Source organism: Strix uralensis, chromosome 1, assembly GCF_047716275.1.
Source record: "Strix uralensis isolate ZFMK-TIS-50842 chromosome 1, bStrUra1, whole genome shotgun sequence".
NCBI classification, from domain to species: Eukaryota; Metazoa; Chordata; class Aves; order Strigiformes; family Strigidae; genus Strix; species Strix uralensis.
In genome coordinates, this window is record NC_133972.1 from 65,248,374 (window position 1) to 65,275,129 (window position 26,756).

General features: G+C 41.2%; 1 protein-coding gene across 4 annotated transcripts in view; it reads right to left on the bottom strand.

Moving 5' to 3' along the window:
• LOC141943660 (sodium channel protein type 5 subunit alpha-like) overlaps positions 1 to 26,756 on the bottom strand; it is a 223,804-nt gene that overhangs the window by 73,966 nt on the left and 123,082 nt on the right. For all 4 annotated transcript variants that reach the window (XM_074869336.1, XM_074869320.1, XM_074869328.1 and 1 more), the window contains exons 15-16: positions 25,624 to 25,980; positions 1,591 to 2,061 (exon numbers count right to left, since the gene is read on the bottom strand). In XM_074869336.1, the coding sequence (XP_074725437.1) occupies positions 1,591 to 2,061; positions 25,624 to 25,980 (828 nt within the window). The remainder of the gene's footprint in view (positions 1 to 1,590; positions 2,062 to 25,623; positions 25,981 to 26,756) is intronic.

Genomic DNA, 26,756 nt, shown 5'->3' on the forward strand with positions numbered 1-26,756 from the left:
GCATACACGTGTCTGCATACACACACACACACTTCCAGACCTCATGGGCACTTATGTGAAAAGTTTCAACAAAATTTTTCTTTGCACTGTGAGGGAAAAATCTGAGAGTTTTTAAGATTGTGACCCTCTGTCGGATGTAGCAGAAAGGTGTGGATATCTTTAAAGGCCAAAAAGAAAAAAAACCACAAAACCCAAAACTCCAGAATTAAACACATTTATACACTATTAAATGCATTTATACTAGTCAGTATTTGCAGATTGGCTGATACTAAGAAACTCATCTACTATGTTCATATTTCTTTTCAAGTGTATTTTTCTTGTAGGTTTAACTAATACAATGCTGGGAATAGAGAAGGACTTCAAAGAAAAAAACAGATATTATCCATGCCACCCACACTGATCCACAGGTCATTTCAATAAAAGTATTCCCTAAAAAAGATATGAAAAAGTCCCTAAAAGTGTTTACCAAAAAATTCAGACTTCTTTTTTTGTTACCTAGATGTCTATTTGGACAGTGGGCATGATTATAAAGTTTTCTAACCCCTTGCCATTTAGCTCCCCACGGAGATGATCAATGTGGTGGTGAGCAGATGCACTAACATGGAAAAGATTTCCTCAATGGAGCAGCAGGAATTAACATTTAGCAGCAAATTTGTGCCCACCTTCTGGCACAGAGTCCTTCCTCAGGGCTTTTTTAGGACAGCCCTTCTCTAAGGACAGTTTTGCTTCAAAACTTTCTTCCCCTCAACCGAGAGATCAGGGATCCCTTGTGACAGCTGGATCTGAAACAGGAACTTTGATCCAGTGCCTGCTGAACTCCGCAGGTCTCAGCCAGCATCAGAGGATGCTGAATCAAGGCTGGAGGGTCTGGAAAACATTAACTAGATATGGTGTGTGGAGCCAAGAGATAAAGCTGGTAGAAAGGGAAGTGGGGGAGAAAGAGAGAAAGAAAAGAGTTCTTACGAAGACTTCTTCTCCATTTTATACCAACACTTTAAACCACACACAATTTTTCAGCCTTTACTACTGAGTGCTCTGGGGAAAACAAAAATCTGACATGTCACACCAAAGAACAGGCAAATAACTATTTTTCGTGTCTGAATACATATGATTACATATCTTCTTTCTTTCTCTGGTGCCTTGTCATATCAGCCTTTGCCTCATCGTACTTTTAAGAGAACTACCTGGTCTTCAATTCTTGCTACACAAAACAAACCAAGCCATTGCTTACTTTTGCACACTGAGAAATCCCCTGTCACAGTCAGAGGACCTAAGATTTGTTCTGTAACATTTTATTCAGCTGAAAGAAAAAAAAAAAAAAACAGTCTCCTGTGTGAGAAAGTGTTTAATTGCTCTGGTTAGAAGAATTAATCTAGTCAAGCTCAAAGAATACAAAGAAAGGGAATGCCTCTTGTTGGAGACTGAATTTTGCTCTTGGATATGCACCTGTAACTTCTTCTGAAGTTAACAACATATCAAAGGCAGGATTAGGCCATAGGACATTTGCATCATGAGCCATGGATCTAGATCAAGGGTGGAAACAAATGCCATCTTAATAAGCTACAACTAGCAAACATTTTAGTTGCCTACCTGCTCCATTTCTGTAAAGGTGCTCTGCTCCTCATCTTCCTCCTCGATATCCGACTCTCCCACAGCAATAGGAACACAGATGGACAGGTCAGGATTGGTCATAAAATCATCATTGTCTGTAATTCCCAGGTGTTTCTCCCCATTTTTATTCATTCCATCCTCAGTGTGGTTCTCTTTGTGATTCTCCATGTCTTTCCCAAGCTCAGCAGTTGTGTGACTGTTCACACAATTGTTAAGGGCACCTGTATTCTGGGCAGCAAGTTTCATCATGGCCTTCTTTTCAGCCGTTGTCTTGGGGTGCCGGAGGACATTGCAGCAAAAATCCCATGTTGTGTGTTTCACGTACTGAAGACCCCTGTTTATTCGAGCAAAAGCAAGCTGCAGGTTGTTCATCTCCCCATCCTCGTCTGGTGCTGAGAGGTTGTCAGCGCTGAAGGAGCTTAGCAGCAAGGCCAGGAACAGGTTGAGTACCTGAAGTGAATAAAGTTAAAAGGAAATCAATGACCCTTAAATGTGGAGGGTGAATGTTTGGTCTTGGAAGCAGGAGGGTCTGAGTTTCCTCTCATCTATGCCATCATAACACCACCAGCGTTCATGGAACTACCGCTAACTATAAGTGGTTTCAGTAGGAAAAGGAGGTCTGCAGACATTTCCAAACACATTAATTTAATGTGCACAGGTATAGCATGAACAGTAACACACTCTGACATTCCCTTTCCCTGACCAATACCCCAAAACACAGAAAAGAAAAGATAAAGCTCAGAAACAGAATATGGGATAAAAATTTCATTGGAAGTTACACAGTGTAAATATTCTCATAAGTGGTGGTATAATGATTTTCCTGTAATTGCCAGTATTCCATCTTGGATAAAATCACTAATTGCAACACTAACTGACATCCAGAAAGGTACTGCTTACATGCAGAAAAACACTATGGGAAGAATGTTTTCAGGACCTTTTTGTTTTTTACTCAATGTGAATATTGTTATTTATATTTCATAGTATATAATATATAGGGACCTGGACAAGCTCGAGAAGTGGGTCCATGTGAACCTCATGAGGTTAAACAAGGCCAAGTGCAGGGTCCTGCCCATGGACTGGGGCAACCCCCAGTATCAATACAGGCTGGGAGATGAAGGGATTGAGAGTAGACCTGCAGAGAAGGACTTGGGGGTACCGGTGGATGAAAAGCTGGACATGAGCTGACAGTGTGAGCTCGCAGCCCAGAAAGCCAACCATATCCTGGGCTGCATCAAGAGAAGTGTGGCCAGCAGGTTGAGGGGGGTGATTCTCCTTCTCTGCTCTGATGAGACCCCACCTGGAATATTGTATCCAGCTTTGGAGTCCTTAGCACAAGAAAGACATGAACCTGCTGGAGTGGGTCCAGAGGAGGCCCACAAAAATGATCAGAGGGATGGAACATGTCTCCTATGAGGAAAGGGTGAGAGTTGGGGTTGTTCATCCTGGAGAAGTGAAGGCTCTGGGGAGACCTTTCAATACTTAAAGAGGGAGATGGACTTTTTAGTAGGGCCTGTTGCGATAGGACAAGGGGTAATGGTTTTAAACTAAAAGAGGGGAGATTCAGACTAGATGTAAGGAAGACATATTTTATGATGAGGGTGGTGAAATACTAGAACAGGTTGCCCAGAGAGGTTATCAATGCCCCATCTCTGAAAGTGTTCAAAGTCAGGTTGTATGGGGCTCTGAGCAACCTAATCTAGTTGAAGGTGTCCCTGCTCACTGCAGGGGGATTGGACTAGATGACCTTTAAAGGTTCCTTCCAATGCAAACTATTCTATGATTCTATGATTCTATGATAATAATATACATATGCATGGCACTTAAACCAAATAGTACATTTGGAAACATTTCTAAACATTTGTATGTATTTTCACAGACAGTCTTGATTTAAACATCCTTTGGGCCATGAAGATCTATTGTGACTGTAAATAAACACTTAAGAGGTCATATAGCTTCAAAACCTTTTTCCACCAGGCAAAAACAAGCCATCACAACCAGGATTAATGTGGCCAAATCTTAGCAGGTCTCATCCCCAAAGCAGGCTTGGTCCTGGAAATGCTGCTACCAGTCAGGAAAAAAACTACTGGAAGAATTTCACAGGTGTATGAGAAGATCCAAACTGAACTGGAGACTGTAAGTTGGCTTCCTATTGTTTCCGCAACTTCAGAACCTTTGCTGGCAGTGCACAGCAAGATTGGACACAACTGCACATTTGGGTGACATATTTGATGATTTAAATCTCTTTTTAACTTCCCCCCCCCCAAATAAATACAATTATATCCCATAAATAAAACCAGTTTCTAGAAGGCTATTCCCACTAATACATCTTGCAGGCTGATCACCAGTTGCCATGTATGGAACATTACACCTGCTTGTGGTCTGAAAAGGAATGAATTACAGCTTTTGTGCTGGATTGACAAGGGCAAGAAGCTCACACCGTAGACAGATGCTTGGGATGACAGGAATGGGGCAAAGGTGACTCAAACCAATATCAGCTAAAATATATTTACCCAAAATAAACTAAGACCAAATTGCCTGGTATTAACTCATCTGCTGCCTGTACAAGGCGGGTGAGGGCCAGCTCTGTGGCACTGCAAGGGAGAAATCAGTGCTGCAGCACTTCTGCCATTTTAGCAATAAAATGGACTTTGTGAAGATATTTTCTCTGATATCTTAACGTTACCAGAAATGCCTGTAAGTCCCCTGGCTTCTGTCTTTCTGATAGTATTTTAAATTAATAAAGTCTGCTAGACAAAAATAAAGAGGATAAAAAGTACTTATATTTAACTGGGCCTTATCATAGAGCTGCAAGAATTTACTATCATCCCCCCACCCTGTTCCCTCTTATTTCAAATATTCAGAATATATGAGCTGGAATTTTGAAAATCTGGTCTTAATCACTTTGGTGAAACTGCATTTGAAGTGTCCTGTCAGTAATGTTTGCAATCACCATGATTATAATTGAAAGCAGTTGGTAGCACAGCAGATGCCCATGTCCATTATGAACTACTGAATAAACTATTGCTGCTCTGAGCACTACCCTGCTCTAAAGTAAAGTGAGATTAAAGCTAATTGTTTCTTAGCTGGTCCATCATACTGGAGTGTCACTGACAGTTTGTGTGGGTGTCTTCTTAATCATTGTGGTGGTCTGGTATGAATCAATCTTCCATTTCATATCCCACTTGAAGGTATTGCAAGTGATGTTGTCTGATAGGTAGTTGAAAACCAGAGTACTGAAAACCAGAGTACTCCCAGAGTGCTGGGAACCCATCAGTGAAGGGGTCACTGATAGAATGACTTTAGCCATTCTCAACAAAGTTTGATAGAAGGATGGGGTCCCAGAGATAACATTACTACAAGTGTGCTGAAAATAAGCATGTATGTAGAGAAGAGACACTGTCCATGCCACCAGTGCAGATAGAGCTTGGAACAAGTCACAGCATGTGTCTCCTTCCCAGTGGCAACCTAGGGACATGGGAAGGAGCTGGAGGAACGGAGGGGATAAAGAAATCCAGAATAAATATCTTCTGTACATTATAGGTTCAATTCAGTTACCTTAACAGAGGTGTCTACTGTTGTTTGAGGTCATCTGAGACATCTATACTACACCTACAGGACATGTGTGTCCTCCTAAAGCTCCAGCTATCATCCAACCAGGCCATGACAGGGTGGTGCAGCAGGCAACAGACGGGTACTGCTTAGGGACCTGAATCACTCTTCAAGGATGGCAGCTGTCTCCAGACTCAGACGCCAAATCTTGATCTAATGGGGCATTTAAGCCCCATTTCTATTTAAAGAAATGCATAATGTAGACAACAGAGGCTGACAAAATACAGGTGACCATGTTAGACCTGCACGTATCTGTCAATATGTAGTCATCTAGTGCCAACTGACCCTAGCATGTCCAAGTCATCCTGAGTCAACTGGCCAATAGCACACACTATTATGAGACATCTGTAAGGTATCCATCCTCATCTAAGGATGGATACCTTACAGTATCCCCAGTGGTGCTACACAAAACTGAGTCAAGTCCTAGATCTCTGCAGACTGTAGTGGTAGCTCAAACATCTTGTCCATACGTGAATACTTCCATGTAGGCACTCAGACTTTGTTATCTGAAGCTGAATTTTATCCTATACTTCATTAATTCTGCAGTTCACAGAATAACTTGTTTGAAATGCTTTGTTTTACTTTTCCATATTTATTTCAGACGTCAAACTACAGTTACATAAGTTTAACCAGATACATCCTGCAGGTGTATATAATAGGTGGTAACATTCTAGTGTTGTTATTTACAATGGATTATTAAGGCAGTGCTGTTTACTTCCCAGAAATGCAGCTGACATTTTGCACAAAGAGCTATTTGCACTTCATGCTTTTAGCCAAAAATAAATCTCAAATATCGTTCCCTCCTTCCTTTATGAGCAGGTAACCTCAGAGTTGTATTGCTGGGCATTCAAGTAGAGTGAACTGCTGTATAAGCACTTTATGTTTACTTATTCCCCCCATTTCACTGTACACTGCATTTTCCAGAAAAATATATGCTCAACCCATGACACACCACATTTCCTGTAAAAGGTTACTAATAATATCCAGTTGCCCTGGTTGCTAAAGCAATACTTTCACTTTAAGTAAAAGCAAACTAAAGACTAATTCAGTTTTCAAAAGCAATGGCAGATTTGTATGTCCATATGGATCCCCTTAAAGAGAAATCTGTTTTCCAGTGACACCAAGCAGCCAGACTATGAAAGCAGGTCACCTTTTTGGTCTTTGAGGTTAGGAATCAAATGACAGATACACTCAAAGACACCCTCATTCCTTTAGCATAATGATGTTAAGCGTTTACCCTAATGACAATACAGAGTGGTTTCATAAGCTTTGTCACTTTTAGTGTCTCTCCAGAGCTAGTGACTCTGGTTCTGCCATTGTAAAGCAGAAACGTTCAGATTCATCCAGCCTAATGTCAGGTGCCTCCCTGAGGTGCTTAAGCTGGATGAGTTTTCCTAGGATGACTGTAGACAATGGAGACAGTCTGGCATCCCAGGAGATGCTGAAGAACTGAACCATCTCTGGCAGTGCCTATTGAAGCCTAAGCTAGCTTGGGTTTAGTATCTTGCAGCTAGATTAAGTCAGGGCACTTACTGATGCAGGCCAAATAACGAACATAGAATCATAGAATATCTCAAGTTGGAAGGGGACCCATAAGGATCATCGAGTCCAACTCCCTGCTCCTTGCAGGGCTTCCAAAAACTAAATCATATGACTAAGAGCATTGTCCATGACTTGCCAAACCCAGCCAGGTGTCCAGAAAATCATTCTTGGTATCAGTCTGGTACTCCATGCTCCAGGCCAGTGGTGGCCAACCTTTATAACCAGGCAACCTTCACCAGGTGAGAGGAGAGCCAAGGACGTTTCAGCCCCATCCTGAGCAAAACTGCAGCACACAGGTAGAAAGCCTGGCATTGTGCAAAGTGCTGCACCAATCCTGTGGCCGCAGCAAGTGAAGAGTACAGAGGCATGAAGCTGTAAAGCAAATTCCTGGCTCATCAGGCATGGGGAGAAAGCAGGCTGTTGGAAAGACCCCTCCTTCCCAAAGAGCCCTAGGCAGGGGCTGCTGGTAGATGCTGAGAGCCACATATGTTGCCATGGTGGGCTGCAGTCTGAACAACTCAGCTGCATCGCCTCCTTTTGTTTTGGCCAACACAAGACAAAACCAGACAGCTTAATTTCAGATGACGCCTTTTCATCAAACCCTCTTCAAAAATACGTCTGCAAACTCTGTTGCTGAAGTTAAAATACTTTTGGAGCAAAAGCGTGTAACTACTCCCTCATTTCCCTTCCATTCTTGTATTTACCTTGATTTGCCAAAAATGGAGGGATATAAATCTTTATGTATTTAACCTTCCACTTGTCATTCAGTCAAACAGTGTTCAGCCATGCAGTCCTCCTGCACTCCTGTGAATTCATTCAGCAATACATTTGCTGCCCAGCACTCTCACTGGTGTCACCCAGACAGAGGACATTTGGCACCTTGCTCAGCACTGTGCTGAATATAGGCTGAAAATCCACTGAAAAGTCTAAGGTTGTTTCTTAGCAGATTGAAAATAATTCTGTGTTTCATTTTGGTAGGAGCAAGACTGAACTTGCACCTGCACAAGTTCAATGGCAGGGTTAAGCCATCTCCAAAGTGATGTCCTCAGCTACTGGTCTTGTTTAATCGCAGAAGGTCTCATATGAGCTCACCTACATGGCTTCTCCTGTAGTGGGGATCTGTCTTGGCCATACACTGCCAACAAAACAAGTGAGTTTGATTTTCAAACCCCTGATCTTTTCCTGTGCCTGAAGTTTAAATGAACTTTCACACTGAGCAGCAACTAAGGCCAGACATTCTCATCTGCCCAGACCACACATGACAAATCCTAGTAGGCTGGAATTAAAGATGGATCACCCTTGCAAGGGGGAGGTTCATAGAGCAGAGCAGTTCAGGAGCTGCTCTCATGAGCACTTGTTTCTTTGTAAACCCACAGGACCCTTCAGACAACTGCAGATGTGTATCATCCTCTCATGTGCAGGAGAAGGAGGATGGGAAGGACAGTCGAGGGCAGCTACAAGGGACCTATATCACCTGAGGGTGCTTCCCTGTAGAAGAGGGATCTCCTAGGAGCCAGCTAAGTAGGCTTTTCTAAAACAACAGGGTCCAGAGCAGAAAACATGCCCCATCAGTGAGTGCTGTCACGCATAAAAGAAAGCAGTTAAAGCAAATTGTATCCCTGTGGCAGCACATTGTCACTGCTGTCACTCAGCAATATAGAAAAGCCCAGACAGCACAGCATGGTGAAGTATCTGCCAGGATCATCAGCTACTCATCTAATGTGCTTTTTTGTGGATAAAACAGGACCCACACACCTCAACCTATTAAAAGCCACTTCTCTGGCAGTGCCTGTTAGACACAGACCAGCAAAAGCTCTTCAGGCACTCTCTGAGCAGTGGAAGAAACTGATTTTCTTCCTTCCTGTTTGTTTTCTGATGGCAGTGGACAGCTGCACTGTTCTTTGGCTAGCACAGATGGGAAAGATGCAGTATTCTCTTTGGAGACCTTGATGACTTCTAGCAAGCCTAATACAATATGTACCAACTATTTTGTTTTGTTTTGTTTACTGTAGCAAAATCCATGAAGCTGCAAAGAAAAACTGCTCATAAAGGGGCTTTCACTGCATCAAGGAAGTGTGAGATCTAAGTTTAAGACAGAGACCTGCAGTAATAAGTCATCTAGTCCATCTCTCTAGAGGATTATTTCTTTCCTTCGAAGTGCATTTTCCAATCCTTTCTATATTTTCATCCCAGGGCAAAGTTTACCAAGAGAGAGTACTCCTGCAGAAAGCAATTTACATGATCAGTTATTTTCTGTAGTCCCTTTTCTATTATTTCAGCTATTTGTGCTTGGATAAGAGGCTTATATCCTCCCAGCCCAGTTTCTCTTTATCCTGTAGTCAATCTCATAATTCCATTCTCATGATGTCTTAGTTTCTTGCTTTTGAAATGAACATGATGCCACAAGCACGGCATGGGGTCCCTGTGGCCAGGGGCATGTGGAAGAGGCCACAGGTTGGAACAGGATTGATCACCTTCGTTTCTTGCCCAAGATTAGCTAGGAAAATGCATTGAAATGGGGATATGGATTTCCTGCCTTGCAGACATACAACTTCCCAAGTGGACCGTGTTTGATCCTACAAGGCAGGCTAGCAGTTGTAGATTAGAGTTTTCTGAGGCACTACGATACAAGTTTGCTGCAATAGGAATTTTTTCTTAGCAAATCTATGTTAATCTGTTTGGTAAAATAACTGGTTTGTCTGTTTAAATATAAGAAAATTAAATTTAATAAAAACAATGCTCTGAATTCAGCCTATTTCCCATGTAAAATCCCTAAACTACTTCATGGTGGTAATGAGAGCAGATGTTCTCCACAGGAAAGAAAAAATGGAAGTAATGTGGTACAAATTCTGGACAGGCTGGAGTGATGGGCTAAGGCCAACTATATGAGTTTCAATAAGGCCAAATGCCGGGTGCTGCACTTTGGCCACAACAACCCCCAGCAGCGCTACAGGCTTGGGGAGGAGTGGCTGGAGAGCTGCCAGTCAGAGAGGGACCTGGGGGTGTTGATTGACAGCCAGCTGAACATGAGCCAGCAGTGTGCCCAGGTCGCCAAGAAGGCCAATGGCATGCTGGCTTGCATCAGAAATAGCATGGCCAGCAGGGACAGGGAAGTGATCTTACCCCTGTACTCGGCACTGGTGAGGCTGCACCTCAATTCCTGTGTTCAGTTTTGGGCCCCTCACTACAAAAAGGACATTGAATTACTGGAGCGTGTCCAGAGAAGGGCAACGAAGCTGGTGAAGGGTCTGGAGCACATGTCGTATGAGGAGCGGCTGAGGGAACGGGGGTGTTTAGTCTGGAGAAGAGGAGGCTGAGGGGAGACCTCATCGCCCTCTACAACTACCTGAAAGGAGGTTGCAGAGAGCTGGGGATGAGTCTCTTTAACCAAGTAATAGGCGATAGGACAAGAGGTAATGGCCTCAAGTTGCTGGCTATTAGGAAGTATTTCTTTACAGAACAGTTGTTAGGTGTTGGAATGGGCTGCCCAGGGAGGTGGTGGAGTCACCATCCCTGGAGGTGTTTAAGAGTCGGGTTGACATAGCGCTGAGGGATATGGTGTAGTTGGGAACGGTCAGTGTTAGGTTAAGGGTTGGACTGGATGATCTTCAAGGTCCCTTCCAACCTAGATGATTCTGTGTTTCTGTGATTTTGTGAAATAATTCTCTCATATGCAAATACAAAAGTAGCTATAACTTCAGTGACTTCATGTGAATGATTTACATTTTCCCTAAGAAAGAAGAGAACAAGGCCTGATTTTGCCCCTAGCCTCACAGCTCCCAGGTGCATTTCCCCTGCCTGTGCAGAACATCGCTCACAGACAGTGCTTGAAAATCCCAGCCTTGGGGCATGGCTGGCACTCACACACCTCTTAGGGGAGTCAAAGGCATCTACAGTTCTCTTTACAGACAGGCTATGTCCAGTCCATATGGTCAGAGGAGCTTGGGCCCAATGTGTCATATCCTAAAACTGATGGCTGCACAGGTGAGATGAAATGAAGGAGTAAAAGTGCCTTTTCTCTCTGTTGACTGTGAAGAATAAGTAGGGTGGCTAATATAGCTATAGCTATCTTCATGATAGAGTCTAAAAACTGAGTGTGAAATTAATGCCCCCCCATCCCAATAGTGTTTTTGCGGTATTTATCTTAAGGCTAGGAAGTTTTCTGACCGTTCTCCACTTTGGGTATTGACATCATGTTTCTCTGCATTTTCAGTGGTCTGTTGTGCAGCTGGTTGTGTTTAAACAATACAAGGCAGAGAACTGATGCTGGATGGCAGCTGTGTTCCCAGTGTTTGATGGTGAGTGCATGGGTGGGGGGAACAGCCACCCTATTTCTCGCTTCAGAGTTTAAAGGGGTATGTATAATTAATGGAGCAGATTTCTTGGTGCAGTTCTTGCCACTTTACATAGGAGTAAATCTCCATGAGTAATGGAAGTGTAGATTAAGCCCATTAATTCCACTTCACAGCACCTTTGTATCACAGAAGATTTTTTAAGGTCATATTAAGCTGCCATTCATTGCTCCCTGCTTTCAGTGGAGCTATAAAGCTGCACTAGCACTGGGGTATGTCAGACCTGGCATGGGTTCATTCTTTTGGGGAGGGGGGTGGGCAGGTGGGGGCACCACGTCAACATTGCTCTTGCTGCCAGTCTGACATGCTGGACCACACAATGAAAACACCTCTTCAGAGAGGGAGATGGAACTGGGAAGGGAGGCTGGTGCTCCCCCAGCTCCTGGCTCACAAGGACCAGACACTAGCCTCTGCCTCTCCTCACTCCCAGCCTCTGCAGCACCCTGACAACAGCCAGAGCGAGAGGCCTATGTCCTTGTCACTCTGAAACACAGGTCTGAGGCAACCCATGACACTTCTTACTACAACCTGGTGTATCCCTCATGTTGCCAAGTCTTCTTCATTTGTTATTCACCTATGTGGGTATAAACATGAACACAAACTGTACCACTGCAAGTGGTGGTCAAGAACTACTGAAATGAATTTAGACTTTTTTTTTAGCTGATGACTTTCAGTGTTTTTTGAAAGTAAGTCCTTTAGAAGTATCAGAAGACAAGTCTCTGAAAACCAAGTGCTTCCTGATCTGAAAATCTTAGTCTCCAAGTCCTATATGAGAGAGGAGGGTGGGATGGTGAGTGGAGGCAGATAAATTCTTTCCACTACTAAAGCCACAGCATAAAACCAAACATGTTATGGCAGGTTTTTCATCAGATATAAAAACAATGATAATTCACCAGCATAGAAAGAGCTTCATCAGAGCTGCTATGGACTTCTCAAACCACTGTCTAGACAGAAAAAACATGCTCTCAGACAAGTCCAGTTGCAAACCTCTTCCAGCAAGACAGCTGTATTTGTGATATTAAAGGCTCAACATACCCCAAAATCATTAGGGAAACTACAGAAAGTTTCTTGATTACAAACCAAGAGACAACTACCTTTGTGCTAAGTCAACAAAAGTGTTTAGTTATCATGGTGATGAGGATGTCAAGACAATTAGAGAGCAAGACAGACTGCACAGGCTTTGGCTGACTGTTCACACTTGAGAGTCTTTGCTCCCCTAAAGGAGTGATGATAGGTGAGAAACACCCATGTTATCCCTGGAGTATTTTTACTACTTGTATGCAAACACCACATCATGAGCTACTCTACCAATTATTAGACAATGACTAGAAATAAGAAAAAAACCCTAATTTTGGAAGTTTAAGTTCTGTGGTTTTTACCTGGAGACCACACCAGCCATAACCCTGCATGGCTTGATTCACATGTAGGTCACTGCCCAGTCAAGGCAGAGTGGGATCCCTGGAGTCATCCCTTCAAAATTCAGATCCTACACCTCCCCTGAGAGGGGGACACCCAACCATGACCAAAGATTATATTAAATTTTACACTCAGTCATCCACAGGCCATTATGTCCCTTGGGCAGTCAAGACTGGAGATCAAGAGAAGGAGGTAATTCCCATTCAAACACAGCAGAAAACATCTGTGGAAAGGTGACACACAGAGAACCAAAAGGATAAGCACTCCCTGGAAACAGAATAACAGAGAAAGAAAACCAGTGATAATGGCCACAATAAGTAATGACTTCCCTGCAGCCAATATATTACACCAAAGCAAAATCAATATGAGGGTAGGCCCAGAGACTAGAATATTAAATCAGACTCAAGAAATAATTAATATTAGCTTTGCTTTTCTGTTTGTTTTTTAACAGGGAGGAGAACACTATTTCCTTTAAAATGTTACTTTCAAAGCCACCTCCCAGGTTTGATATTATACTTTGGGTTCTATCACAGAATCACACTTTCCTATTAAGTGAAATGTGAAAAGGGTACATTTTTAGTGAATTTGGGACGTGTAAGGAGGTTCTGATTTTTTGCATTTTGCAAGTGCAGATTCCTGGGAGGGCAGAAGTTCCCAGAGTGACAGAGCTGTCTGGCAGCCAGGAGGCCTTCTTTCAGAAAAGCTACAAAATGGATTTCTATTAGTAATTTTGCACGGTACAAAATCTCCTGCCTTCACAACACATGGCTGGGCTTACAGCTTTCACGTACCTCTACTGGAGAAGATTGATGACTCAAACGTGGGACAAAACCCTATCTTTCATTAAAGAAACAGGGCAGATGGGTTTACCAGCAGTGGTACCAGTTACATCTCCAAAATGAGAGCCACCCTCTGTTTGCAAGGCAGGAGGTGCTGACATGCATGCCTCACTGCTGTCCTAAAAAGTGACCAATTTTCTCTGCCTTCATCTGCTGCTGGCTCCTGTGGTGCCCCCAGTCAGCAGTCCATCCCCTTTGCTCTCTGCAGCTGTGACTACTTCTGCAGGTTTCTTAGTGCTTCCTAAAGCCCCAGGGAGGTATTCTTGCTCTTTTGCAAGGAAGGAAGGAGGTAGATGTCCTTTCTTCCTGCGGGGTATGTCTACAGGATAAAGCTGGCTATGAACTGTGTTTTGCAGAGAAGAATTGCTAAAAACATAAGAAAAGCACTTCGCAGAGGACTGGCTACCAGCATCCTTCAAATTAAGTCTGTACTCAACCGCATGATTAAAGTAAACTCTTTTTTCCAGGCATGATGACCTCATCTTTGACTACCTTATATATTATACCATTACAATGGTATTTTGCTGATGTGGAAATTGAAAATTATTTTATTTATTAATTGCATTCTGTGTGCTTGGCTGAAATCCCAGCAATTGGGGTTGCTCAAAATCTTCTTTAGTGTAAGACGGAAGTAAAGGAGAAAATCGGTAGTGTAAGTTGTCCATAAGAGCATTTTTATGAGTTTATGCTCTCTACCAGTCTGCTAAAGAGAATAAAGGAACTGAGAGCTAGGCAGCTAGTCCATTTTATGATCTAAAAATTGCATCTACAGTAGTAAACAAAGACAAGTCAAGGCCTGTTCTCCATCCCTGAGGGTAAGCAGCTGACCTCCCTTCCCTGCTCTTCCCCCAGACAGGACTGTTTTGTAGCTGCTGTCCCCAGGCTGGGCTGTCCTCTGAATGCCCAGGCATGAGGTGGGACAGGGTGGCCAGGGATTGTGCTAACCAAGACAGAGGAGGGACACTCACAATGCTTGAGTTCACATCCTAGCCAGTTTATAGATGCAGCCACCTGCCTGTGTTTTCAAGCAGAGACACTTTAGCAGGCATTTAGCACTTGTTGAATCTCCCAGAAATGGGATGGCTTGACATCTAAACGTGGGAGACAAGAGAATTACAGGAGAGGAGAAGGGACATGGAAGTCCTTCTTGAAGAAACACCCATACAAAGGAGTTTGTAGCACAAGGAGCATGAGAGTGGTCTTACTTGTGCAGTTGCAACAAATGAGTATATGTGAGGGGGGCCAGAAAGAGAAGGGGACTGGTGGCAGGAAGGAGGCAACAAACAAAGGGGAAGAGGATGAACTCAGAGTAAAGCTGTGTGAAAAACATCCATCCTCAAAGACAAATGTAAGTGCCTCTTTTCAGTATGGAAAATATCAAATATATTTCAATCCAAACCCTAAGACTAGGTAGCATGTACTCTTTTGTGAGAAAATATGACTATGATCCACAGATGACAGAGCTTCTGTACAAAAATTGACTTGGTCAAAAAATAAAACCACTTTTGCATTGAAATAATTACAAGAATTTCAAATAGCTTCAAGACAGAGACTTGGAATTTGCTTGTGCGTTGGGAAGGGCGAAGTCAAGATACATGATGAGATGGAGCTTGCAGAAGATGTCACGAAAGTCAGAAAGCCAAAGCCATGTTGAAAGAGGAGGAGATTTGCTCAAAGCATGAAACTAGGAAGACTACAGCAGAGATATGTGGCAATGTCAAATAGAGAGTATTACTATAATCAAGGCCAGAGCTGACCAAAAATAAAGAAAATATATTTTAGGTAGAAGAAAAATAAAGGAAGGGAGGATTTGGGTCATTTTCAATGAGAACTAATTTAAACAATAGTCCGACTAAGAATGACACAAACAAAACAGGAAGAAAATATAACGTATGAAATCTAGAGACAGGGAAACAGAACAAAAGAGACTGAAATAGCAGTAAAGAAATAAAAATGTTAAGAGGGATGTAAAAAAACCAGGTCTGATTCTCCTTTCCTTTACACCTTTTGCCGTAATACAAAATCAATGGAGTAGGTCCGTATCTGTTGAAGATTCTGCTCGGCAAATGTGGGACAGTGGTTTTATTGGATTTAGAGGAGTTTGAAAGAGTAAAAGCCAGCCAAGTTGACTTTTGGGAACAGGAGGATATGTTGGGTGGTAGCAGGAGACCAAAGGCAGAACCTCTTTGACTGCAGGAACTGCTTACTGTTCAATGAGGCCTAAAAAGGCAGGAAATTGGTATATAATCATGTGTACTGCATTTAGTTTCCAAATGTATTCTTCAGTATATTTCCTTGGGAAGCCACAGACCATGTTGCCATGTATGTGCTAGGTGGAGAAATGCAGATATGAATATGCACTGTATATGGAAAAATGAATTCCAGTCTCTTTTAAATGTTATATACCTCCTAAGAAGGTTAAGGCTGTCATGACGAGCAGATTGTTTCACATATCCCTTTTAACAAGCTATTTCTAGAGGCAACTGTTAGAATGAACAGCTCACTGCTTAGTTTTGGTGGGGAAAAATAATATTTTTAACTGATTTTTTTTTTTAAACAGAAGTGTAAGATGTTTAGGAGTAATGAAGAATGTATTATATTTGTACCACCTAGTCTATTTTAACTTTAAAACCTTACACTTCCCTCAACCCATGTTAGGAAGAATTCTGTTGTCATTACCTTTTCACTGACATCCAGGCAACTTGCACAGTGACATTAATAAAAAGAGACACATTTAGCTGTACCTACCTTTGAACACTCTTGTCCAATTAAATTTGACTCAGTGTCTTCTAGATTTTTAGAATCCCAGCTATTAGCAAAAATTTAACCACTGCCAAACCCCTACTTACACTATTAACCAAAGACAGACGTAGTACAAAAAATGGGCAGTATTTTACCCTACTCATGCCTACTATATTAACAGGGCTGCAGTTTTTATTTTGAAAACTCAGCTCCTCTTCTATCACCAGAGTACAACCAAATCTCAACAAACAATCCACTAGCATCATCTTCACAAATAATATATATATATACATATATATATGTGGTGGATCCTATTAAAATGATTTCATCTTGTCAGCGGTTCATATAATGGACTCAATGCTTGAGCAATATTTTTAGAGATACATCTCTGACTTGGAAACACAATTAGAACAAAAGGCATAACAATGGTTTCCAAGGGACAGGTTGATCGAACTAATGTATTAGCATTCTTCTTCCTCCATATTTCTAAGTCCTCTCACACCCATGAAGGTTAATGGGAGAACGGGAGATATTTTCATATTCCCTTATGTACATACCTGTGGAAGACCACTAGCATTATTGTCAGATTTTATTCCTCTCTGATACATCCCAGGGACTCATTTATAGATCAAGAAGCAATACCTATAATTCTACTAATGCCAAAATCTGTCACAGCCCACCAATGAATCTGGTTTGTATTATTGCTTTTGGGAATTCCTTATTTCACAGATGAAAAAAGAGCCTTAGTCTAGTTTTTGTTTTCAGTGTCCTTTGAGCTGCATCAGAAGCAAAAGTTCACTCCTGTTCTGTACCCCAACTTTTATTAGGATTTTGACTCTTTGTATTTAAAAGGATCTACCTTTCTGTGGATGGATGTTGCAGGGAAAAAAATGGCAGATTTTAGTATGTATTCAACATGGACACAGTATAGTACCTTGAAAACAGGAACTGGATACATTTGTCCCCTAATACAAGATGCATGCTTAGATTTAGTTACCAAGTGCCAAGATTCAACTCTTCAGAAGAAACAACTGAGCCTGTGGTAGGATACAGAAACTCACAAATCTGGAGTAACAGAAGGAAGCTGTTTACTTTTTAGGAGTACCTTCTGAAAGTAGTTTCTCTTCCCATCTTTTCTCATGTGCATTTCCCTCACATCTCTTGAGCAAAGGAGCCCTATACTTCCCACCTTTGAATGGCCTCTATTTAATCTACCATACAATGTCATTTTTGAAAGCCAGCAGTATTTGAAGGTCCATCATAAATATCCTGAGGTTAATTTCTCCAGACTTTTTAGCACCAGCATCTGGTGTTGCACATGAGGGTGGGATATATCTCCTAAAAAAAATATTATTATTATTTATGTGGGCACTGATAAATCACACAATTTTTAAAGCCTGGAGTCTTAGGCAAAAGGTTTGTCTTTAAAGTAACCCATAACCCATACTAGAATGCAAGCTTTCCATCTCTGCTAGGAGTCATCAGAAGCAACTGGGCTGATTGATGGTTGCTGTCAGGATTTATCTTTTTGATTCATCACATGATGCTATCTGTTTCTGGTGGACTTTTCATCACTCTTTAGGATGTTTAATACTTAAGTAGATATAGTCAGATGTTTGCTCAAAAGCATCAGCTACCTGAGTGCTCTGCTTCCCAGACACTTCTCAAGCAAGGATGGATAATGTGGAATACAAATAACAAAAATTGCTTTGGGACACATGGACTATGCAGGTTGCTGACATAAAAAATATTAAGGGAGAAGCTGGGAAATGTGTTGGGGCTTAGCTACTTTCCTCTGAGGTTTGAATTCTGCAGTATCACACTAAATGTACCTGCTGCCAGCCATAAGTGTACATCAGTAGGAACAAAAAGGATGGTAACATGCTGAGAGCTGTTTTGACTCTATTTTTCTTGTGTCCCCAAATGTGCTTATTAATGTATTCTAGGCTGCTTTTCTACAAAACTGCATGTGACTCAAGAAAGAAAATTTGCAACCCTTATGTAAGTATCCATGTTGATAAGACAGGCTCAAATGACACTTCCACTTCGTGCTAATGATCCCTTGGGCTCTCTGGCTTCTTCCAGACCCTCTAACTCTCCAGCCCCCCACCTCCAGTATTCCCCCAGCTCTCATTATGGCTCCTGCAGCTTTCTGATGAGTCCTCCTCCTCCACGGCACCCCACATGCACTCCACTTGCTGCTTTGCAGATTTTGTGTGTCCTGACGGTGACTGTTACTGACATGTCTATTCTCGCCTGTTTGTCTGGTGCCCTTCTCAGCTGATGTAACCAAAACACAAATGCACATTTCCAGAATGTTGGGAGCTGCTGAAAGATCAGTTAAGGTGAACAACTGCATCCAGGGCACAAAAATGGGATGCAGAGAGAGTGGAGGCAAGGCAGTGCTCATTCAAAACTTGGGACAACCTGAACTTCTCTGAATCTGCTGTGGATGCACTTTTCCTTGCAAAACACTGTTCTTCCCGAGCTTTAAACAGTTGCATCTTATACCCTCTTCCTTCCATTGTGCAAGAAGTGGCACCGGTGGGCCTCAAGGAGAGTACCTGCTTGGTGGTAGAAGTACGATATACAAAGTTGAGGATGTAGACCTCTACTGTGGTTTTAAAATTAAAAAACTAAAACCTAAAGTATTGTAACTTGGGCTTGTAATACCTTTTCCCAAACTTGCTTTAATTTCCAGGAAGCAGATCTAACATAGTATTTGCAATTAGAAGGCACAAAGTATTTTAAAATTCCAGTTAAATTCTATTAATCATCAGATGCAATACAAATACTACATTTCCCTCCAAGGAGATTAATATTTATTCACAGAGTGGATGTGTTCAATGGCCCCCATGAATAAGAGCATGTTTGTCATTAAATGCAAAAATAATTACTTGATTCAGGGCAGCAAGTCTCACTGCAACTCTTGAGTTGTACATTTCTCTAGGGATATACAGTGAAAACCATGAAAATGGGGCTTTGGTAGTTCTAGATTTGTACATAATTTGAAAAGAAAATAAGGAGATAGCTGGAAAAGTACTATCATCTGTCATCAGTGTTCCATTTTAATTCATTTATTGGCACAAGAAATCTTAATGCATGAGGCCTCATTCCTTTGAGGTAAAGCAGCCCTTAAGCACCCTGCAAAAAGTTTCATGGTCTTAAAACCCCCTGGTATAATGCTTCATGTTTTTTAAAAGCATCAGAATCTGGATGTAGCTTCCCTCAGTGACAGTCCCATCATGTCAGGCAGAAATACAAGTCTCATCTGAAGACCTTCTTTGACCATCATAATATGCTTTGACTGTCTGAGTGCTTGAAATGTGAAATATAATCCACTTTTACCTAGGCCTGTTAGCTGCCTAGCTATTTTGTTATTACTTGGAATTTTTCCACGAGGGACCGTGAAAATTCTCTATATCCATTTCATTTAAACAAAGAGAAAAATCTGACACATTACCATAAACCTCTTTCAAGCCTGGTTGCGATCTGCTGAGAAATTTGCAGTGATGGAGATATACCGGTATTAGGAGAGACAGGACTTTGGCTACTTCTACACTAAAAATTTAAATGTGCCTAGGAACATTTTCTGGCACTGAGGGCAAATGTAAAAGATCATTTTACTCCATATTATTAAATTTCTTCACACCCTGCGCTGACCACAAACTTCCAGCTGGGCTAGTCCCTTGCCTGTGAAACTCCCGTACAGTCGGCCTGCTGAAGGATTCTCACAGTGTGGGCTACCAGTTCTCCTACACAGGTGGCCACATACACTCCCTCTTATGTTCCTTGATTAGAGATCGTGGTGCTCATGTAGTTAACACTCAATAATTAATTCTAGGAAATGGGTTGATATAGAAACAAATCCCCCATGCTGAAGACCGTACAATCCATATAGCAACCCCGTCTTACATTTTTATACACTATACATCACAGCTACCTCTTTTGTGAGTTTTTTGTTCTCTTGACTGCAAATACCAAACTAAAGGCAACTTTAGAAAACAAAGCAAAACAAAAAGAAGCAAACAAAACTAATCAGAACTAAACTTTTATCATATGCTTTTACTTTGTTCTTAACATTTAAAAAAAAAAAAGGTGGGAAAGAAAACAATTGGTCTGGATAGACACAAATTTGCAGGCACACATAGAAAATGATTTTGACTAACAGTAGGATTGCAGCCATAGCTAGTAAGTATTAAAGAGCCACATGGGACCCAATGACTCCTTATGTTACTTAGGATCTGTCACTTAGGAAATTGATTCAGGATAGGAAATTGCTGTGAATTTCTTCTCATAGACTAAGCTTCACATACACCTGTAGCCACTTCTCTTCCCCATTCCAACAATCCTCCCCATCCTAAATCTCTCTCTTGCACATCTGTCAGGCTAGGATCCATGCTAAATGGCCCTTCATTGCTCTCGCCCTTTTCCTCCTTCTAGGATATTTATTCTCATCCAGACTGCATTGGTGGTGCTCAGGACAACCTTCTAGTCCTAGCAAGGGAGACTCTTGTGAAAAAACATGTTGAAGTGGAAATACTAAGAAGTTACGCATTGCTCATATTCCCTGTAACTTGATTTCTTTCTTGCCCTGCTGCAGAGACATGTCTCTGTCAGAACAGCTCTGGTAATATGCCATTTCATCAACAGACTTTGGCTGTTAAAGATCGAAATGGTGGTGAATGAGGCCTATTGAGGTTTTCTTGGCATCTGACCTGTTTGAGAATCCACAGATTTTAACCTGATGGAAGTTTAGCAGCACTTCCCCAAAACATCTCTTCAACGAACTGTCCTACACTGACTTGTAGGAAGGGCATGTAGGGAGGGACAAACCTATCTTTTTCCAAGAATATGACATTTCCAGATTTCTGTGTGTCACAGTCATGGGTCATGTTAAAACAGAAAAAATATCCATTAAGGCTTCCTGAGACATGGAAGCAGAATAAAAGGTTGGGTTCCAGGCATATCTTGACTTCTCAGAGAAAAAGCTTCCACTGACTTTAACCAAAGCAGACCACTTCAAATCTCATCCAAACCATGCTGAGCAGCTCTGCTGCCAGCCATTCAAATTATCATGGGAAGACTAGAAGGTCCTCTTGCGTCACCAAGTCAAGCCTCTTGCTAACATGGGTTGTTTTCTTCACAAACTAATCAAGCTCCATCTCACATGCTGCTGGTTTGGGACTAGTCAGTCTTGCTGAAAAGTCTTCCTAAACAACCTCACTGAACTGATAGTAAGAAGCCTTCTTTCCAAACCCAGCCTAAAGGTGTCTACAGTGATTTATACTCCTTTGTTTTTGGATGAGCGGTATCCTGTCATTTAAACTGTTCTCCTCCCATGCCTAGTTCTGCATTCCCCTCATCAACTTCATATTCCCATACTGTGCTTTTCCCAGTAGTACTTAATCTTTCTTGAGCATCAGTCATTAATGGGATGTATTGCATATCCAGTATTGCAGATCACTGTGCAACATCTTTCATACTCTCCTTTCTCCTCTCTAATTGCCTTTCCTGATATGTATTAGAATCTCATCTACTGTTTTAATAGGTGCAATGTATTGGTACGTTGCTACACCATACTGGTTCAGTCAGCCAGGGTGATATGTACATGGGGATATCTATGTTTGATAGGAGGAGTTTGCCTCCCAAGACTTCAGGGACAGAAATAGGTACTTTTAGGGTCTATTTAATCTGACATATTTTAGATGGCTTTTTGGGTAAGATATTTTATGACTTCACTGACTGAATCAACTAGATCTGACTACAAAGGCATCTCCATGCAATTGTCTTAGATGTAGATGTCCACAGTAACTGATATGTATACTTCTATTATCCTCTCAAACATTTTCTGTCGGTAAGCTACGTGGTCATAACATAAATTCTTAAACAAGGCTGAGTGCATGACCTTACACTTTGTATTTTATAATTCCATGCATCATGCATTAATTCAATGATGATGGTTATGCAATTCTTCCTACAGGATAGCCTGATACCCTATAAATTTGTGATGCTTTCTACCTTTATGTTCTCAGAAATGTCATTAGTATTTTCCTGTGTGAATAGCATTTGCATGGACAGTAGACAAAAAGAAAAACCTAGACTGATCCTAAAAGAGCACTTTCAACCTTATATTTCACTTTTCAGGAAAATTCTGAAGATGTCACTTCCCTGGTTAGAGACTCTACCTCTTGGCATGCTTGTGACTCCAGGAGGGCAAAATCCACCATGTAAATGCAACAGTGAAGTATCAGATTGTGGTGGATTGGGGATTGGGGGTAGATGTCCCTTGGAAGTACTAGGGGATGTATGTAAATCAGGCAGAGGTGAGACAACAGCAGTCCAGAAATGCAGCCCTGAGGGTGAGTTAATGTGTTGTGGCTGTTAGCTTGGATTAACACTAACCAGTCTTTTTTGAGTGTTGCCTATGTCATACACAGCCAAATAAGAGCACAAAGAAAGACAGTGAGTGCATTTCTGTCCTGTGTCAAGTTGCCTTTCACTTGGTGGCGTATCAGGAGAAACTGGTAGAAAACAGGGTTTATCCTGGTGGCTGGCAGAAGAATAAAAGGGTGGCTTGGCCAGCATACGTCATGCACGCACATTGAGGTTGGAAGGTTGTTCCATCTGTTATTGAAGTGTCAGTTTTATTCATGTACATTGCTAGCACCCATTACATGCAATAGTCCCTTGGGAAGTGGCTGGTGTCATGCTTGACTCTCACATTGGCTGACCCACCAGAGTAGGGGGCAATGAGGACTGCCTTGCTACCCAAATCCCCTACAACTTCTTAATAATTCCTGTCTTCGTGATTTTCCTTATTAACCTCAGTAACATAAACATATATAGGAAATATGTTAAGCCCTTTATAAAACTTAACAGTGAGCATAATTACTCAGCAATTTCAGAAGCTCTTTCTTACAAATGAGACAGAAGCTATTTTATTATCTGTCTAGTTTGGCTTTACCTTCCAAAGCGGCTTCAGTGACTCTAAAAATGCCATCTGACAATAGTAACAGTCTTATTGTGCAAAAGGCAGTTACAGAGCACATAGTTTTCCAACTATGTTGTGAAGTTTAGTTCTTTGAAGATGACACAAGTATCAGTTGACCAGCAGTAAAAACAGTTTCATGGGGCACTGCACTGATCCAAGACATTTTAAGGATATATGAATACAAACCAAAGATCTATGATTTACTAAAATTCTTTTCAACAGCTGGACTGCTCTATAGCATGCAGTTTCCCAGGGTGCTTACTAACTTTCCTGGCTTTTCTTCCATGATTCCTTTAAATTTATGTTAGTGAGGCTCAGTAAAACCTGTAATCCTAATCACTGAACATAACACAGAATGGCAGTGATTGTAACTCTTCCAACATCAGTTTGCAGCCTTTACTTTACAGTAGCAGGTCTGCTCTGTAACGCTTTGCCTTGCAGTTGAAAAAGTGACCACAGGCACTACCATAAGTATTGGCAGATGTGACAAATAAAAGTATTTAATTTAGATGAATGTGCAGATCTGCTACACTGGGAAAAATGCTGTAGGATTTCCTCCATGCCTTCAGAGAATAAGAAAATGTTCAGAGTCCAAATAAGATACAACCTCAGGATAATATTTTTCTTATCAAAACTGACTCTTGAAACTCAGAGGAGGAACAATGATCTCAGCAAGTTAAAAGAGAAATTTGCTGTCACAAATTGCAACGGAGTTACAGGTAAAAGATTTAACACTCGAAATTTCTTATTTTAAAGGGCTCATGGTGCTTTTTTGGCTACCAGAATTTTTGGTTCTGATGATGTTCAGCAAATAAGAGAGCTTGTGAATTCAATCCACTCTCACAGAAGACAACAAGAATTTTGCTGATGCCAGAGGAGCAAGATGACCTTCTTTCTAGCTGCTAATCAACATCACAAAATCTCCATGTAATGCTGTTGACACTGGATGAGCCTCACCATTCAGAAACTGTTGTTCTTTTCACACCTATTAATCTTTTGGGGGTTTTTGAGTGATCTAGAGACAGTAATCATTCCTATTTACCAGTCATTGCCACATGCTTAGAGAACTGTTGGCTGAAAAGGATAAAGCTAGCATTTTTGCTTTCAGCTGACAAGCAACTTCAGCTTACCCATGTTGACAGAGTTTTTCAATATCTGGTTTTACACCTGGACAGTCTTTTTTGAGCACTGAAGGTTAAATATATGTAGAAAATGTTTGTACAATCTCTGCTGAATCAGATTTTGTATTTAACAGAATTTATACACACTGATGAGTGTTAATATCTAAGGGTATCAGAAGTTGCAAATTCACATCTTTCAGTAATCCATGAATATTTCAAATGTGAACATTTTCTCCAGAATTTACCACATATTATCTTTAGGTTTCATTATCATACACAGAATCCATTGCTTAATGGCAGGGGGAGATTAACTTTCTGGATCTCAGGCTAAATTCCCCCAAAAGATATGCAGAAAGTAATAATTTACCCCAGCTCCTCTAATCACATTTAGTTCCAAGAAAAATCTATGGAAATGGGAAGTTAGGAAAAAAAAACATGAGTAATCTGCCACTTTCTGAGCAATCATAATTTAATCTTTTGACTTTTATTAAAAAAACCTCTAAAATATAATTTGCTATTGCAATCAACATTTTCAGTGCAAAATTAACTGTTAAAATATAAATTAATGTAAACAAAACAATGTACTCTGCTTTTTCTACAAGCTTTTTCAAGAACTCTTCTATCCCAGCAGCTAAAAAACAAAGCATTGGGTACTTAAAAGCAAAACAACTACTGCAAGCCATCGGTAGTGAAACCCAACATTTTTTATAACAGCATCTACTATTAAACAGTTTACTACCGAAGATGCTCTGTAAGCTGAACAGGCAAAACATTTCCACAATGACTGCAAGCCAACAAAGCGCTCCATAAGATGTCAACAGGGAAATACAAATCAGTCTTAATAGGTTCAGAGTTTATGTAAGCCATGCTTATGGGGTAGTCTATTAAAAAAGCAAGTGAGCAAGTGACATTACTGTAAACACAACCTGCATGTGCCTAGAACATGCAGGCTAAAGACATTTGAAACTCCACTCAGAGACACTGTGCTAGCTGTAGGGTTCACATGTTCTGGACCAAAAATGAAGAGAAATAAATATATCTCCCAATACAGTGACAGTCGAGGTGATATTCTCTTCTGTATATAAAAGATCTGGAATCCCTTCAGCCCCATTAATGGCTGAAGAAATTAAATCATTACAACAAGCCTATGTGCCTTTCTTCTAGTAAAACATTATCTGTTCTGCAAAAACCAGTGAGCTTTCATTCCTAATTAGTAATGCAATGCTAGCAATTTTGTATTTGGGATATGAACAAGTTTCTCTGTGTGACAACTTGATTCATCTAATTAAAGCCATGGGGCTTTAAGATTTTAAGATTTGTCATTTCTGGAGAAAACAATGCTACGTTTGCACACACCCACCAGGAAAGGGAGAAAAAAAAACATCTTGCAAACTCACCACCAGGTTTCCTATCACCATGACCAACAAGAAGACGAGAAGGCACAGTGGCTGCCCAGCTACTTCCATGCAGTCCCACATGGTCTCGATCCACTCCCCACACAAAATTCGAAAGATGATGAGGAATGAGTGGAAGAAATCGTTCATGTGCCACCGTGGCAAATTGCCAGTTGTGCTTATCTTCTTCACATTGTCCATGTAACTTTTCCCGAAAAGCTGCATTCCTACCACGGCAAAAATAAAGACGATGATTGCCAGCACAAGAGTGAGGTTACCGAGGGCACCCACTGAATTACCAATGATTTTAATAAGTGTATTTAAGGTCGGCCAGGACTTTGCCAGTTTGAAGACTCGAAGCTGTGAACAAAACGTAAACAACGGTGTCAGTTCACACAAGTAACAGACATTTCAGTCAATGAACTATTAAAGTGGATAAAACGTGAAAGACATTAAATGCCACAGTGTGTGTGGTACAAGGTGATTTTAGCCATATATCCTGTTAAGCTCACTACATCTATTAATAAAATATCAGTTGGGCTTCTAGGATGAGAATTAAGTTTTTCAGAGCTATGTTAAATAGATGTGCTTTGCGAGGCTCATTCCCCCAATATCGTGGTGGGAAGGTAAGAGGAAATCTCAGGTCTTAATATTTTATTTTACATTGCTTTTCCCACTCAAATTAATCAGCCTGGCAGGCATCTGGGGGAAGGGGCTTAGGGTTTGATCCCACAAAGAGAGAAGCAATTCCTCTGTGTTTCAGAGCAAGCCTCAGCCAGATGCTATTAGTTTTTAGCTCCTGGGGTGAAAATCACCTCTGTGCCGAGGATCACGCAGTCTATACACAACCCACGTCCCACTTAAGACCTATTTTAAGGACGTAAATTGGTCCTCGTCCTTGTGCTGTGTTTTCAACTGAAGGTTTAATTTCAGCCCTATTGAAGATGGATTACTCAAAAACTGACAAGAGACTCTCAGGACCAGTGGTGAAAAATCTGCATTTTAAAGCAGTGCAGAGAATTTTGGAAAAAAAAAGTCTTCTGCTAAATGTAACCATAAGGGCTTATTTTCCTGGTCTTTCCAAGTTGTGAAGCCATATCATGGCCAGAATGATTAGCATGGACATCCTGGTACAT